Below are 15,299 nucleotides of genomic sequence, written 5' to 3' on the forward strand. Positions count from 1 at the left end.
GCGCTCTAGCAAGATCAATGGACGCAGGCGGGGAAGAGTCAGAGTCAGCAGCAACAGACCCCGGCAAGGCAACATTGGGAGATGACGCATCACGTAGGGGAGCAACATATGGTTTCAACCGCGACGTATGGACAAACCAACGGCGAGAACCAAACTGAACGCGCGCCGACTGTGGATTGGGAACCTCAATGAGGCGCACAGGACCATGCCAAGGTTTGTGCAATTTAGGAGAGGTCCCCGGCCGCACCTGCGGGCAATGGAGCCAGGCCAGGTCTCCCACCTTCCAGGGGCACTCCCCCTCAGACCGCCGAGCATACCGCTCGTTCCGGGCCTGGGCTTTGGCCGTAGCCACGCGGGCGTTTTCCCGCGCCTCCGTAACCCGGCGAACCGTGTCCTGAATGTATTCAGGGAGTGGTTTACGAGGTCCCTTCACCCCAGTACCCAATTGCACATCCACCGGAGGCACGTTTTCCCGACCATACATAAGGTAAAACGGCGAATACCCTGTAGCCGCATGGGGCGTCATCCTGTACGCCGAAAGCACTCCGGGGATGTGCAGATCCCAATCCGATTGCTGTTCACTCACAGTATGGCAAAGCATGGCAGACAATGTCCTGTTCAGCCGCTCAACCATACCATCCGTCTGCGGATGGTATGGAGATGTCCGTATCTTCTTGGTCCCAAGGCCTGCGCACACTTCAGCCAATAATTTAGAAGAGAAATTTCGGCCCTGGTCCGTGAGGAGTCTCTCCGGCGCCCCCTTGTCCATAATGTACCCAAACAAAAAGGCGTCGGTGATGGCCGCGGCCGACTGATCGGGCAACGGCCAGGCCATCGGCCAACGGGAGAGATACTCGACCCCTACCAGCAAATATTTATTTCCCCTCGCCGATGGTGGGAAGGGTCCCAATATGTCCAGTGCCACCAATTCATTGACTCGAGACACCTGAATCGACTGGAGAGGCGGCACGTAAGGATGTTTAGGCGGCTTACGCCGGGAGCATTCAGGGCACGCGCGCACGTGCCCTACGACATCTGTCGCCATGCCGTGCCAAAAATAATGACGTTGTAACGTCAACAAGGTCTTCTGCACCCCTAAATGCAATAGCGTGTCACAATGGAGAGTTCTAATCAACTCAAATCGCAAGGACGTTGGTACCACCACACGCCAGCTTTCCTGGAACCTTTCTTGCCACATAAGCAGACCATCTCGGAGAGCGGTTCGCGGCCCCACAGCCGAACTCGGACTCCCCTTGTCCCTCATAGACCGCTTCCGCATGGACAACAACGACTCGTCCATCATCTGTTCCCGAATCCAGACAGACCGCGGCAGATTCAAAACCCCATCAGTCGGTCCCGGTTCCATCGGAGTATCCGACTTCCCGACGGCCAACGTGAGCGGCTGAGGGGGGTTGAGAATCGGCGAACACCTATGCGTCCCCGACGCACATTTACAAGGGGCGCGCCCTGGTAATCTGGAAAGTGCGTCAGCGTTCGCATGGCGCACTCCCTTCCGATGTTGAATTTGGAAGGAAAACTCCTGCAGCGTGTCCAACCAACGTGCCCACTGTCCCGATGGCTGGTCCATTTTAAGTGCATATTGCAAGGCCGCATGATCCGTACGCACAATAAAAGAACGACCGTAAAGGTACGGTCGAAATTGCCGTAGGAAAAAAACAACCGCCAAAAGTTCTCTACGAGTGACACAGTAGCGTGTTTCCGCAGGCGACAAGACTCGGCTACTATACGCCACGACGCGCTCTACGCCCCCTTTAGACTGTGATAATACCGCCCCAATACCTGTGTCACTCGCGTCCGTATCGAGAATGAAAGGGCGATCAAAATCGGGATAATCCAATGTCGGGGCCGTAGCCAATAGATCGCGCAGACTCCGAAAGGCCGCCTCTTCCGGCTCTCCCCAAACAAATTTCCGTCCTTTACCCGTAAGGAGATGCAAGGGCCTCGCAATCGTCGCAAACCCCGGCACAAATCTTCGGTAATACGAGGCAAATCCCAAAAACCGTCGAACATCCCCCACAGAGGCCGGAGTCGGCCAATCCCGGACACACGCCGTCTTTTCCGGATCCGTGGACACCCCCTCGGCACTCACAATGTGCCCCAAATAACAGACGGACCGTTGCAGTAGGTGGCATTTCTTTGGTTTGAATTTCAAATTGGCAGAGCGCATCCTCGTGAACACTGTCTCCAGCCGCGTTAAATGTTCCTCAAATGTGCGGCTGAACACAATAATATCGTCCAAATATATAAGACACGTCTCCCACTGCAACCCCGTCAAAACGAGCTCCATCAATCTTTGAAACGTAGCAGGGGCCGCATTCAATCCCATCGGGAGGCAGTTGAATTGAAATAACCCCTGCGGCGTACGGAATGCGGTTTTCTCCCGTGAGGACTCGTCAAGGGGAAGCTGCCAAAATCCCGAAGAGAGGTCCAGTGTGGAAAAGAACTTAGCCCCCGACAATGCGTCAAGGGAGTCGTCCATACGCGGCAGGGGGTACGCATCTGCCACCGATATCTTATTCAATTTCCGGAAATCGACACAAAATCTCAAGTTGCCATCCTTTTTCTTAACCAAGACCACAGGAGCGCCCCATGGGCTGTTAGATGGCGATATAATGTCCGCAGCCAACATGTCTTCCACCGCCCCCCGAACGTGTTCTCGCTCCGCTGGACTCATCCGATGCGAATTTAACCGAATAGGGGCAGCGTCGCCCGTCTCAATGTGATGGGAAAGCAACGATGTGCGTCCCAAATCCAAATCGTCGGAGCTGAATACATCCGAATACGTCAGCAACAATTTACGCAGCGCATCACGTTGCCCCACGGACAGGGAAGAATTTTCGTCACATAAGGTAGCGATCCAACGATTGTCCGAACTCCTTGGCTCGGAAACACCAGCGACCACTCCTCGGCGATGCGGACAATCGTGCGTCGCAAACGCCGTAGTGGCATGTGCCACAACCGTACCGGCCGGAACACGGATGTTTTCCACCCCCGCATTAAGCACCTGTAAAACCGGTAATTGATCCGGCCGGACGATGGTCTGTGCCCCAACTAACGCCAATCCCGTTGTTATCGTGGCGGATGGTGACAACAAGACCCCTAATGCTCCTAGCCGATTGGGCAGGGGCTTCCGATACCGCAAGGGTATAAGCATCTGTGAACCAGGTGGGATGTCCACAGATGCGACGGACAGCGCCTGCACCTGTACGGCCGAAGCAGGTCGCCCCCAGGGCGACGGCAGAAACGAGATTCGACGGCCCCCCGGCAATTCAATACAATTCTCATTGATTTTAATCAAAATGGGCATCTTAGCCAAAAAATCCGTGCCTAGTAAGCAAGGAACCGCCAAAGATCTCGATATTAACACAACGCCCGAAGCCGACACATCCCCTATAGATATCTTAGCATCCACCTGGCCCACAATCCCCATACTACCCCCGTTTGCAGCGACGCAAGACCCATAAACCGGACGCACAGCCCCCGGCGGAATGCCCAACAGATGGAAAATGACATCCGATATAATAGTCGCAGACGCTCCCGAGTCGACCAAAATGCGCACGTCCACACCTTGTATGGACCCCGGTACAGTGGACGAACCCGTAGCGGCCGCGACAACTCTCCGTGCCAATTTGCGCCACTGCGTAACTGAATGACAAGGCCCTGTCGATGGCCTTTCTTTAACAACAACAATAGGATCGCGCAACACAGGTGGTGGGTGAGGTGTAAAGCCTTGCCGAGTGTCTGGTGCGTGCCGACATGCCTGTTTCGGAGGTTCCTTGGTCGGCTTGTCCGGTGTTGTGGGCTCCTGCTGCGGCGGACCCGGGAAGCGGGCCCAGCAATCTTTGGCGTAATGGCCCCTACGGCCGCAGCGGAAGCAATCGGCCTCGTTGCGCCGAAGCGCAGGTCCTGCGTCCCGGCGGCCCCGTCCCGATGGCGTAGCGCGCGGCCCCGGCCTTCCGCGTCCCGGCCATGGAGAGGAGGCAGCCGTCAGCTCCTGTGGACCCCGCTCATCCGGCACATAGATCGCCCTTGTGGGGTCCCACCCCATCGCGCCTCCTTCCTTGACGGGCCCACCCGTCCATGCCGCCACTTGCTTCCAGCGACGGAGATTAAACTGCGCGTCCAGACACTTTGCTGCCGCCCGGGACGTGAGCTTCTCATGCCCACACACAGGCATGGGGATCCCCAGATCCCGAGACAGCTCCAGCATTTTTCCCAATATGAGGGGCTCGAGCAGATCCTGTGGCGTGTCAGGATATGCTGCCATGGCCAGCTCCAACACCGCACCCCTGAACGCCACGGGCGATTCTTCGGGTGCTCGTTGTCGTTGAGCGAATCGCCGATGCGCGTCGTCAGGTGGCTCATAGGCGTCGGCCATTTCCTCAAAAACTCCACATAACGTCTTCTTCTTATCGGCCGTTATGGAACGGAAAAATCGCACAGATTCGTCGTCCAGTAGAGTCGGCAACACTTCCAAGGCCTCCGCATCGGTCCATCTTGCTGAACGAACCGCCGCCAAAAATCGGCAGGCGAAAGCGCTCCAATCGCCCCCGATAGAGAATTCCTTAACCGTAGTAAGGTGGCGACTCCGACTCCTCTTCACGCCGTCTTCCAATGATGGTTGTTGTGGAGGTAAATTCAAAATGGCGTCGGCCCGCGGCGTGGCCAAGATGGCGGTTTGGCGCCGCGGAGCGCGCAAGATGGCGTCTTCTTGCCGCGTGGCCAATGGCGGCGGCAGGGCAGGCAACGTGGCGGCCCGTGGAGCACCTTCTCGTTCCATCGTCGTCCTTGGCGTAACGAGGTGACACAGATGCGCCAGGACGTCCTTGAGTGTCTCCAGTTGTTCTGCCACCTGTTGCCATCTTTGCTCAGCGTCCGATGTTGTTGACGGACCCGCCATCGCGCCGACATCTTCCACGCCCGTCCCCGTGCTCGCCTCAGCAGGGCTCTCCTCCACCACCCCAGCAAAATCCGTGGTCGGAGGGAATTCGTCGTCGTCGGACGAAGAAGCCGATGCTGGCGCCGGGGGAATTTTCTTCCTTACTTGCTTAGACATGCCGTTTCACTTCTGACCCCAGTGTAATAAAAGACTTGACCACGATATCTGGCTCAGTGTCCTTTATTCGGTCCGTACTGCGTCCCCACACGGCTGTCTCTCTTATTCTCTCTGTGCTGGTTCCGATGTCACTCCAGTCCACATCAGCAGCCCCGCTGCTGTTCTTGTCGCTCTTGCAGCCCCACAGCAGCTCCGCTGCTGTACTCTCACACAGCTCCCTTGGCTGTTCCTGCTGCAGCTCTGACGGCCTCGTGCTGTCTCGCCTTCTCGTCGCTCCTGCGACTCCTGGCAGCCACCCCGCTGCTCCTCACACACAGCCTTACTGCCTATCTCTATCTGCAGCTTTACACCTCCCAGTAGCTCCCTACTGTTCCCAGGGTTGGCTCCCGCTTCTGACGGTGCCCCCTCGGCTCGTACGCCCGCGTGGCCCCACACCTTTCCATTCACACCCCGACTGCCTTCTCCTTCCGGTTTACCCGCTTAAGGACCCCCTACCTTTCACCCACGTCACCTGGCTCCGCCTCCTCGTGACGTCACATCCGGAAGGTCGCTTTCGCCCGCATTACAAGTTGATTGGTCCACACCCGAGACAGCTTTCCTTAGAGCCTAGTCTCACATGGGTTGGACCAGATGACGCCAAAAGGCGCACAACTCAAAGACAATGCACCATCAGAGTATGAGAGCTCGGGGCAAGCATCAACACTATGGGAACAATGCACCATCAGAGTATGAGAGCTCGGGGCAAGCATCTACACTATGGGAACCTCATTTGCCAGTAAAAATATAATTGGTTTTTAACCCTTCTATCTGGCAACAAAACTGACACCTTTTTACAAGGAGTCATGTTTGCATAGACCGCAATACCTGCAGTCATAATACAAACAAAAGAACATAACTCTGATAATGTGCACTGTCCTTGAAGTTGATTGGTCCACACCCGAGACAGCTTTCCTTAGAGCCTAGTCTCACATGGGTTGGACCAGATGACGCCAAAAGGCGCACAACTCAAAGACAATGCACCATCAGGGTATGAGAGCTCGGGGCAAGCATCTACACTATGGGAACCTCATTTGCCAGTAAAAATATGATAATTGTTTTTTTACCCTTCTATCTGGCAACAAAACTGACACCTTTTTACAAGGAGTCATGTTTGCATAGACCGCAATACCTGCAGTCATAATACAAACAAAAGAACATAACTCTGATAATGTGCACTGTCCTTGAAGTTGATTGGTCCACACCCGAGACAGCTTTCCTTAGAGCCTAGTCTCACATGGGTTGGACCAGATGACGCCAAAAGGCGCACAACTCAAAGACAATGCACCATCAGGGTATGAGAGCTCGGGGCAAGCATCTACACTATGGGAACCTCATTTGCCAGTAAAAATATGATAATTGTTTTTTACCCTTCTATCTGGCAACAAAACTGACACCTTTTTACAAGGAGTCATGTTTGCATAGACCGCAATACCTGCAGTCATAATACAAACAAAAGAACATAACTCTGATAATGTGCACTGTCCTTGAAGTTGATTGGTCCACACCCGAGACAGCTTTCCTTAGAGCCTAGTCTCACATGGGTTGGACCAGATGACGCCAAAAGGCGCACAACTCAAAGACAATGCACCATCAGAGTATGAGAGCTCGGGGCAAGCATCTACACTATGGGAACAATGCACCATCAGAGTATGAGAGCTCGGGGCAAGCATCTACACTATGGGATGCTTGCCCCGAGCTCTCATACTCTGATGGTGCATTGTCTTTGAGTTGTGCACCTTTTGGCGTCATCTGGTCCAACCCATGTGAGACTAGGCTCTAAGGAAAGCTGTCTCGGGTGTGGACCAATCAACTTCAAGGACAGTGCACATTATCAGAGTTATGTTCTTTTGTTTGTATTATGACTGCAGGTATTGCGGTCTATGCAAACATGACTCCTTGTAAAAAGGTGTCAGTTTTGTTGCCAGATAGAAGGGTAAAAAAACAATTATCAAACTGGAAGATTATTACTACTCCTGGCGACTTAAGCCACATCCAACTAAGACAGCATCCTCAGCATTCCATCTCAACACCGCAGAGGAAAAAAGTACGCTGAAGATCGCGTTTTGTGGTAAAACGTCACCAATGGCCCACTCCCAAAATACCTTTGAGTGGTGCTCAATCAAAGTCTCACTCTCAAGCAACACATTGAGTGGTTAAGCAACAAGAAGAAAACCCGCATGAACATTATCCATAAACTGGCAGGAACCATACACCTGAAGACGGTCGCTTGTGTTGCGATTGAAACGTCGAAACGTCGTGATCTATAATTTTTTCTACCGACGTGACTTTACCAAAAGAACCAAAGAGTATGGATTCCTGCAGTCACGAAAGCTTCAAATCAAGATTGGCAGGAACCAGTTGGGGCTGTGATGCGCAAACACTACGGACTGCCACACTCGCCCTCGTTTATTCGACGGGAGAGTATTGCTCACCTGTGTGGGGACACAGTGCTCACACTCAAGTTATCGACACACAACTAAACATCGCAATGCGTGCCATTTCAGGTATGCTGAAGTCGATGCCGACCCAGTGGCTCCCAGTGCTCACCCAGATTGCTCCGCCGCATATCCGTCATGAAACAGTGGCCGTCAAGGAGTACCAAATAAATTCTCGTCAACCCACACCTTGCGATACATCTGGACATAAACCCAGTGCCGCCTGTTCGCCTGAAATCAGGTCACCCCTTCTGGATCACAGCAGCCTCACTCCATGCCACAAATATAAATGAAGGCGAAAGATGGACTGCGGCCGACGTCAAAAATAAATGTCATATAGGACCCTACCGTCAAACTTCCCGGTTTCAACCTTCCATGCCACCAATGGTCGACCATCAACCAAATCGGGACCAGGCATGACCGATGCAGCCAACCGATGCACAAATGGTGCATCAAAGATTTGGCGGTCGCGAGTGCGGCCACCAATCCAAAACGATCGACCACATTGTAAACAGCTGCTGTCTTCACTCCTTTAAAGGAGGAACAGACGAAATCCACTCTGCGCCTGAACAGACAATTGAGTGGATAACAAATCTAGAATTACATCTTTAATCTGCTACTATGAATCCATACGAAAGAAGAAGATATGATTAAAAAGTAAAGTTTGAAAACTGTCATCTCCTTTAGTGTCCAATCTGACACCAGTACAATATAATTAGCTACTCTGCCTCACTACACATTCTCAGTGAATTTGATTTCCCCCGTATTTGACAGTAACCAAGATCCGTGCTGTATAATATCTGTACAGTTGCAGGACACCATTGAAATAAAGCTTAATTGTTTATTGAACTCTTTCTGTTGAAATACATACAGCATTTCTATCTACTATAAATAATGGAACATTTTTCTAAACATGCTGATTCAAAAAATATAGCTCTAGCAGACATTATGGTGAGAATTACAAAAAAAACAGGATCTGTAATTTTTTCAAATGTATATAATTGATAAATGTAACCTCTCAGAGATAACACAATTAATACTTGCACATCTTAACTCGGTACTCAAGCCTCACAGTCGCCTTCACTGCCCGTGTCTCTGCATCTCTCCACATGTCTGTCTCTACCCATTTGGGGGCAAGGGGGAGGGGCAGTTGTTCCCTCCGACTAAATTTTGGAAGGTTATTATAGGTCACAGTAACTTTTGGTTATCACTGAGAGCACACCAAATTGCCGTTCTGTGCTTGTGAACTAATTTGCTGTTTCAATGGAAACTGCAGTCCTCGCCATAGCACTCTCCTCACCATGAAGTCAGTTTGTTTGATTTTGTTTCCATGTAAAACAGCCAGGAATCACATTACGGGTGAAGAAACATTCCTCTCACCTAGGGAGATTCTTCAGGTCGTCCAGTAGAATCCGCACCTGCTCCGTCTTCTTCTTGAATCTCTTATCTGTCAGGGCAGCAGCAGCAACGAAAAGCACTCGAGTCAACTGAAGCTGAATTTATGGGGTCACAACTCGAGTCCATTGAGTCAAACTGTCTTACCGGGGTTGCACTCCAGGCCACTGACTCAAACCGGATTGCTAGAGTCATACTCAAGTCCATTGAATGAAACCGGATTACCGGGGTCTCACTCGAGTCCATGGACTGAAACTGGATGACAGGGTCTCACTGAAGTATATTGACGAATGCTTCCTGGCTTCCAGGAGCATGGGATAGTGGTCTCCTCAATTAGTCCTCTGAGCTCGCAGTGGAAATGTTCTATTCCCATGGCAGACATGGTAACATGCTTCCTAAAAAACTGTAATTTGTATTGACCTCAGACTAACTGTAATCTACAGAAGTAATTATTTCTAAGTTGTTGCATTTTTCACTGATTAATGTATTGTATTGAGAATGGACGTAACATTGTAATTCATCATTATCATCATGAGACCTAATTTGCCAGTACCAAAATATAAGAATACGTTTTTCCCCTTTTTTGGCGTCTTCTGGTTTAGCACTGTTTGAGACGGGGCTCAAAAGAAAGCTTTCGCTGGTGTGGACCAATCAAGGACAATGCATATATTATCAGTGTGTTTTTTGTTTTTATTCTAACCACAAGTATTGTGGTTAATGATGACATGATTCCTTGTAAAAAGGTTTCAGTTTTTTTGCCGGAAAAAAACTATTCTTATATCTTGTAACATTGTAAGTAAAGAGAATTGTTTACAAATTAATTGATCTGTAATTTAATACTAGCTATTCACATTGACTTACAATAAACTAGATTTTAGTACTTATGCAGTGGGTTCACTCGTGACACGGACGACGTAGTGGAGGCACAACGTTTATTTCAACACTGGGCAATGATACAACACTTGAAGGGGTAACGGCCCCTTCACCCGTCCTGAACAGGGAAGACCCCTAGCACTATCCCCGGCTGGTCTGCTCCCAGGTCCTTCGCTAAGAGTGCTAGGGGAGGCTGTCTGATCCAGCTCTGGTTAAGCACGGATCACGGCACCCAGCCGACCAGACCGGCTCTTATAAGAGCATCGGCTCTGAGGCTCTCAGGGCCGCGCCTCTGGCTTGCCCTGCCCGGCCCTGAGAAGGACAGCGAGCCAGGGGAGTTCCAGGGCCTATCTGCCGGTCTTCCGTCTTCACTGTTTCAGCTTGTATACTCGACCACGAGCCCTCTGGCTCCCCGCCTTTTATACCAATTTCCCCCGAGGGGTGGGGCTATGGGGGATCCCAGCGACCACCCACAGCCCCCCAGGGTTAACCGTTGCGGACGTGGATGTAGACACCCCTGTGTGTGGGTGTAGACACCCCTGTGTGTTTGTCCGCTTCTTCTCCCGCAACACCCCTACACTTACGTTAAATATGGTTTTCATAATTGGTCATTGACACGCTCTTGCTCTCACCGAAACCTGGATATCTCCACTCAACACTGCGACTCCTGCCGCCCTGACCACCTCCTCCTCCACCTTTGACCACACACACCTTGGCTAATTATAGAAGGCGGGGGGTATTAGTCTTACTCGCCCTTCTTGGCTCCTCAACCTCTCTTTTTCACCTCCCTTTCCCTCATTCGAATCCCAATTCTCTTTATTATCTTCCCCCCACTACGTATCTCTGCTCATCATCTAATATCCTCCTGGTCAACCTTCTTCCTTCTTTGATAATCTTGAATTCCCCCCCATCACCACCCTTCTGGATGATTTTAATCTTAATCTCAGCACTCCCTCTATTACTTCCTACCTCCTTCCCCTGGTCAATTCATTCAATCTCTACCTTCATCTATCTTCCCCTACTCATTCCTTTGGTAATATCCTTGATCTCATATTCTCCACCGGTTGTCATGCATCCCCTATAAACACACTACGGCCTTTCCATCACCACATCTTTCCCCCACCTCATCCCCTATCCCTATCCCTGCCCATCCAACCCTCTGTCGTAATCTCTGCTCCCCCGCAACAAGTTATTTAAACTCTAGCATTTCTTTCTTGATTTGAAGCTTTCGTGACTGCAGGAATCCATACTCTTCGGTTCTTTCGGTAAAGTCACGTAGGTAGAAATAAAATAAAACAAATCACGACATTTCGATCGCAACACAAGCGAACTTCAATTAGGTGGGACAACCACAGCAAGAAAATGCTGAAGTTGACGGGAGAGCTGCCGTGGCAAGAGGTTATACTGTGTTGGTAAGAGAGGGGGGAGGACGCAAGGGGAGAAAGAGCGAGAGGGAGGTGGGGTAGGGGGAGGGGGGCGCGTGAGCGCTAGGGGAAGAGGGCGTGAGGTTGGGGGGTGGAAGTAGGCGGGGCTAGAAGTGGGAAGGTGGTGGAAGAACAGAAAGAGGACGTGAGGCTGGGGGGGGGGCTAGCAGGAAACCGACAGGTACGATAGAAATAACAAAAACAAGTTAAGGCATTACCTGGTTGATAACATCCTTCCAATGATAGATAGCATTGATAGCATTTCTTCTCTCCTAACTGTTATATCTTCCCACATCCCGACTCAGCATCCACTTCCATCTCTAATGCACTTTCTTCCTCCCTCAATTACCTGGCTCCCCTTCACCCTCAGTTCCCTTCACACAAGCCTCCGCAACCCTGGATCAATGCCATCCTCCAGTCAAAGTGACGCCTCTTGCACAAAGCAGAAAGGCTTCAGAATTGTCTCCCTCAACCGACAACTTGGCTTCGTATCATTCGTCCTATCTCACTTATTATCTGACTTGTAAAAATGTAAAAAGTTTATTTTCTGGTCCTCATCTCCTCCCTTGCTCCTCGTCTCCATCAACGATTTTAAACTCTCAACAATCTTCTCCACCACACTCCTCCAGTTCCATCCCCCCTATCTTCTGTTCCTTCTGACATCGATTTTTCAAACTTTTACACTTTCAAAATCGACCTCATTCATTCCTCCTTTCCATTCCTATCCTCCACTGTATCATTCCACCCATCTTTTCGTCACCTGCACCTCAAAACAACTCTGTTTGATCATCCTTTACTCCAAATTCATTTATACAGCCCACCCTACTTGCTGTCCACACGACCCTATTCCCTCCTCCTCATATCCCATCTCCTCCCTTTCCTCTGGTGCCTTCTTTGCGAACTTCAAAACCGCCATCATCATTCTTCTCCGTAAAAAATACATATCATTGATACTTCTTCCCCTGAGAACTATTGTGCTATTTCCCTTCTCACGTTTTTTTCTAAACTTCTAGAATTACTGGTTTACTTCCACCTTACTCAGTACATTTCCTCTCACTCTGTCAACCCACAATTCCGATCCGAGTTCCATCCCATCCATTGTACTGATACGGCGGAACTCGCAGTTCAGAACCAAAGTTTTCTGATGCCGGTTTTTCTTCTATTCTCATTCTACTCGACATTACTGCAACCTTCGAAACAGTTGACCGTCCTACTATCTATTCTACCCTTTCCTCTCGGTATCTCAGGTATCCCTCTTTCCTGGTTTCTCCTCACATACCTCCGCAGTCTCATCGAACCTCGTCACTTCTCCCCCATCCACTGTCACTGTCGGTGTTCCCCAAGGTTCGTTCCTTGGTCCCCTTCTTTTTTCTCTCTACATATCTCTTCTCGAATCCATTCCTCTCATCATTCAACCTTCTCCATCAATTCTTTGCTGATGACACTCAAATTTTTCTCTCCATCCCTTCTTTCACTCCTGACCTTGCTGTTCACATTTCTAGCTGCCTCATTGCCATCCAATGTTGGATGTCACAGCACTGTATCAATCCTTCCAAAACCCAAATTATTTTATTCCCTGCTTGCCGTTCCCCTTCTCCCTGCCCTACAATCTCTTTCCATATTTCTATCTTACCCCTTTATCGTCTGCCCCTATTCTTCGCATCATATTTGACTCATCTCCCTCTCTATCTGACCACATATCTGCCACTACCCGTTCCTGCCATTTTCACATCTACAACATTCACAAAGTCCACTCGCTCATATCAAATATGGCCACACAACACAATTTCTAATTCACTCCCCCATATTCACTCAACTCGCTTATTGCAACTCCCTCATGCTCGGTCTTCCTTCCTATGCATTAGAACCACTCCAACATTTCCCAAATGCCACTGCCAGGATCATCTTCAAGCTCCCTTACCACCCCCACACATCACCTCTCCTCATCCACCAACACTGCCTTCCCGTCTACCATCGTTGCCTTTTCAAATTCCTCGCCCTAGTTTAGGAATCTCTACATAGTCTGCCCCTACATATCTTGCTTCCCTCATTACGTCCTATGCTCCTTCTTGCCATTTGCGTTGACAACCCCAGCTGTCTCTCTCTGTTGCCCCTCCTCCTTGTGCCCAATCACGATTTAATTCTTTTTCACTTCTCGCCCCCTTTTACTGGAACTGTCCTACATGTCAATCAGCTTAACTGTTCATTTGCAATTCTTCCCTTAAATCTACATTATTTTCTCTCGCTTACCCAGACTCCTCTTGCCCTTCCCTTCTCCATCAGTAACACCATCTCCTTTCCCAACTTTCATCATACTCTTCATCATGGAGTCAACATTGGGGGGGACCAAATCTTCAAGGGTGTCTGGGGGTCCCAACACCGAAAAACATCTAAATTTGAAAACTAATTTCCTTGCTAAAATATTTTAAAAATCACTAACAAATGGGATTTTTTTAACAATGTCTAATAGTGTATTGTATTACATTGCTCTGTTTTTACTTGTTTACCTTTCCTTGTTTCATTGTATGTAATGGCAGAGATTAGGGATTAATAAAGTAAGCACAATCATATGAACAGAAATCAATGCATTGATTTATATGAAGACAAGTCCAGATATTGTGGCCAAGGTTTAGCAAATTGTTTTTATTTACATAGCATGGCAATTTTTTTAATGCAATATATTGGGGGGACATTTTGAGCAAATTTAAATATTGGGGGTGATGTGTCCCCCCCAATATATATTATAATTACGGCCTTGCTCTTCATTAACCACTCAATGTCACTTTCACCATAATGTAATTATCGCATCATCATACTCATGTACGACCATCCTTCTCATCAATTCAACTCATATCATCATACTTCTGCTGTAAATTAGTGAATTGCTTGTTCAGCACCTTGGTTAAGGTGCTAAATAATTTGAAATAAGATAAGATGCTCCAATTATATACATTACAACATTCCAGTGCCCAGTAATTAGGAAACTCAGTGAATGCATTGCATTTAGTGAGCCCCCAACCCATGTGACCACCAAAGCCATGTCCTCAGTGACTATCAGAATCGGAATTTTATTTAGGGGGGGAGGGGGGGGTCACAAATAAAAAGGCTAACACCAGCAAGTAACAAAAGCGGTTTTGAAATTACCCAACTTTTTTAGATATTTATTTTTCAAGAACATACAACATGGGCCAATGCCACGTAACTAACTGGCCCATCCGTACCAACTGTATGCAAATGATGCCTCCACCCCCTATTTTCGATAAAATACATTTTTGAGGGAATTGTAGGCAGGACGCGGAGCGTGTTAGTGAAAACCGGATTTAATGCGAGTACTAACATCTACATCATGAGACCTCCTTTGCCAGAACCAAAATATAAGAATACGTTTTTCCCTTTTTTCTGGCAACAAAACTGAAACCTTTTTACTCTTTGGCTCTTTTGGTAAAGTCACGTAGGTATAAAATAAAATAAATTGCAATTCCGAAAACTTCAAATCTAGATTCAAATCTAGATTTAAACCTTTTTACAAGGAATCATGTCTGCATTAACCGCAATACTTGTTGTCAGAATGCAAATAATAAACACACTGATAATATATGCATTGTCCTTGAAACTGGTTGGTCCACACCGGTGTTGTATCCTAACACCTTCTTCCAAAATTGATATATAATGAATGAAAACACACCAAAGCGCAGCAAACTGCAAAACACCAGGTGTTGTTAAGTAATGAACTGGAGGAGGGCTAGGATGGCAGAATTGCAACCTTGCCTCAAGGAAAGATAAATCCAGGGTGAGTGGTCAAACGAAGTGGGTCAGCTCAAGGCTGTGTGCACAGGGGAGGGAGCTGATTTAAACAACCCTGCACGTCTGAACGTGAGGGGGCCTTTGACCTGAAATTAAGAATAACACTCCCAGAGCAGAAGGTTGGGTGGCCACAGTGAGACGAATAAGAGTGTGGTATATCTCTCAAGGATGCAGACTCAGCAACAACAAGGCTGCGGGGGTCACCAGAAGTTCGCGTTCGCCTAGTTAAGACAAAAAGCTCAATTATTCTGT

The 15,299-nt window shown here is 49.0% G+C and overlaps 1 protein-coding gene across 2 annotated transcripts in view; it reads right to left on the reverse strand.

The window, feature by feature from the left end:
* Positions 1-15,299, reverse strand: part of LOC144736816 (uncharacterized) — a 674,279-nt gene that overhangs the window by 423,651 nt on the left and 235,329 nt on the right. Inside the window, exon 3 of one of the 2 annotated variants that reach the window (XM_078619471.1) lies at positions 8,932-8,998. The exons of the other annotated variant lie outside the window; for it this stretch is intronic. Coding sequence (XP_078475597.1) covers positions 8,932-8,998 — 67 coding nt within the window. The remainder of the gene's footprint in view (positions 1-8,931; positions 8,999-15,299) is intronic. 2 annotated transcript variants of the gene reach the window in all.

This window comes from Lampetra planeri, chromosome 3 (assembly GCF_965212315.1).
Source record: "Lampetra planeri chromosome 3, kcLamPlan1.2.h2, whole genome shotgun sequence".
Classification (NCBI taxonomy): domain Eukaryota; kingdom Metazoa; phylum Chordata; class Hyperoartia; order Petromyzontiformes; family Petromyzontidae; genus Lampetra; species Lampetra planeri.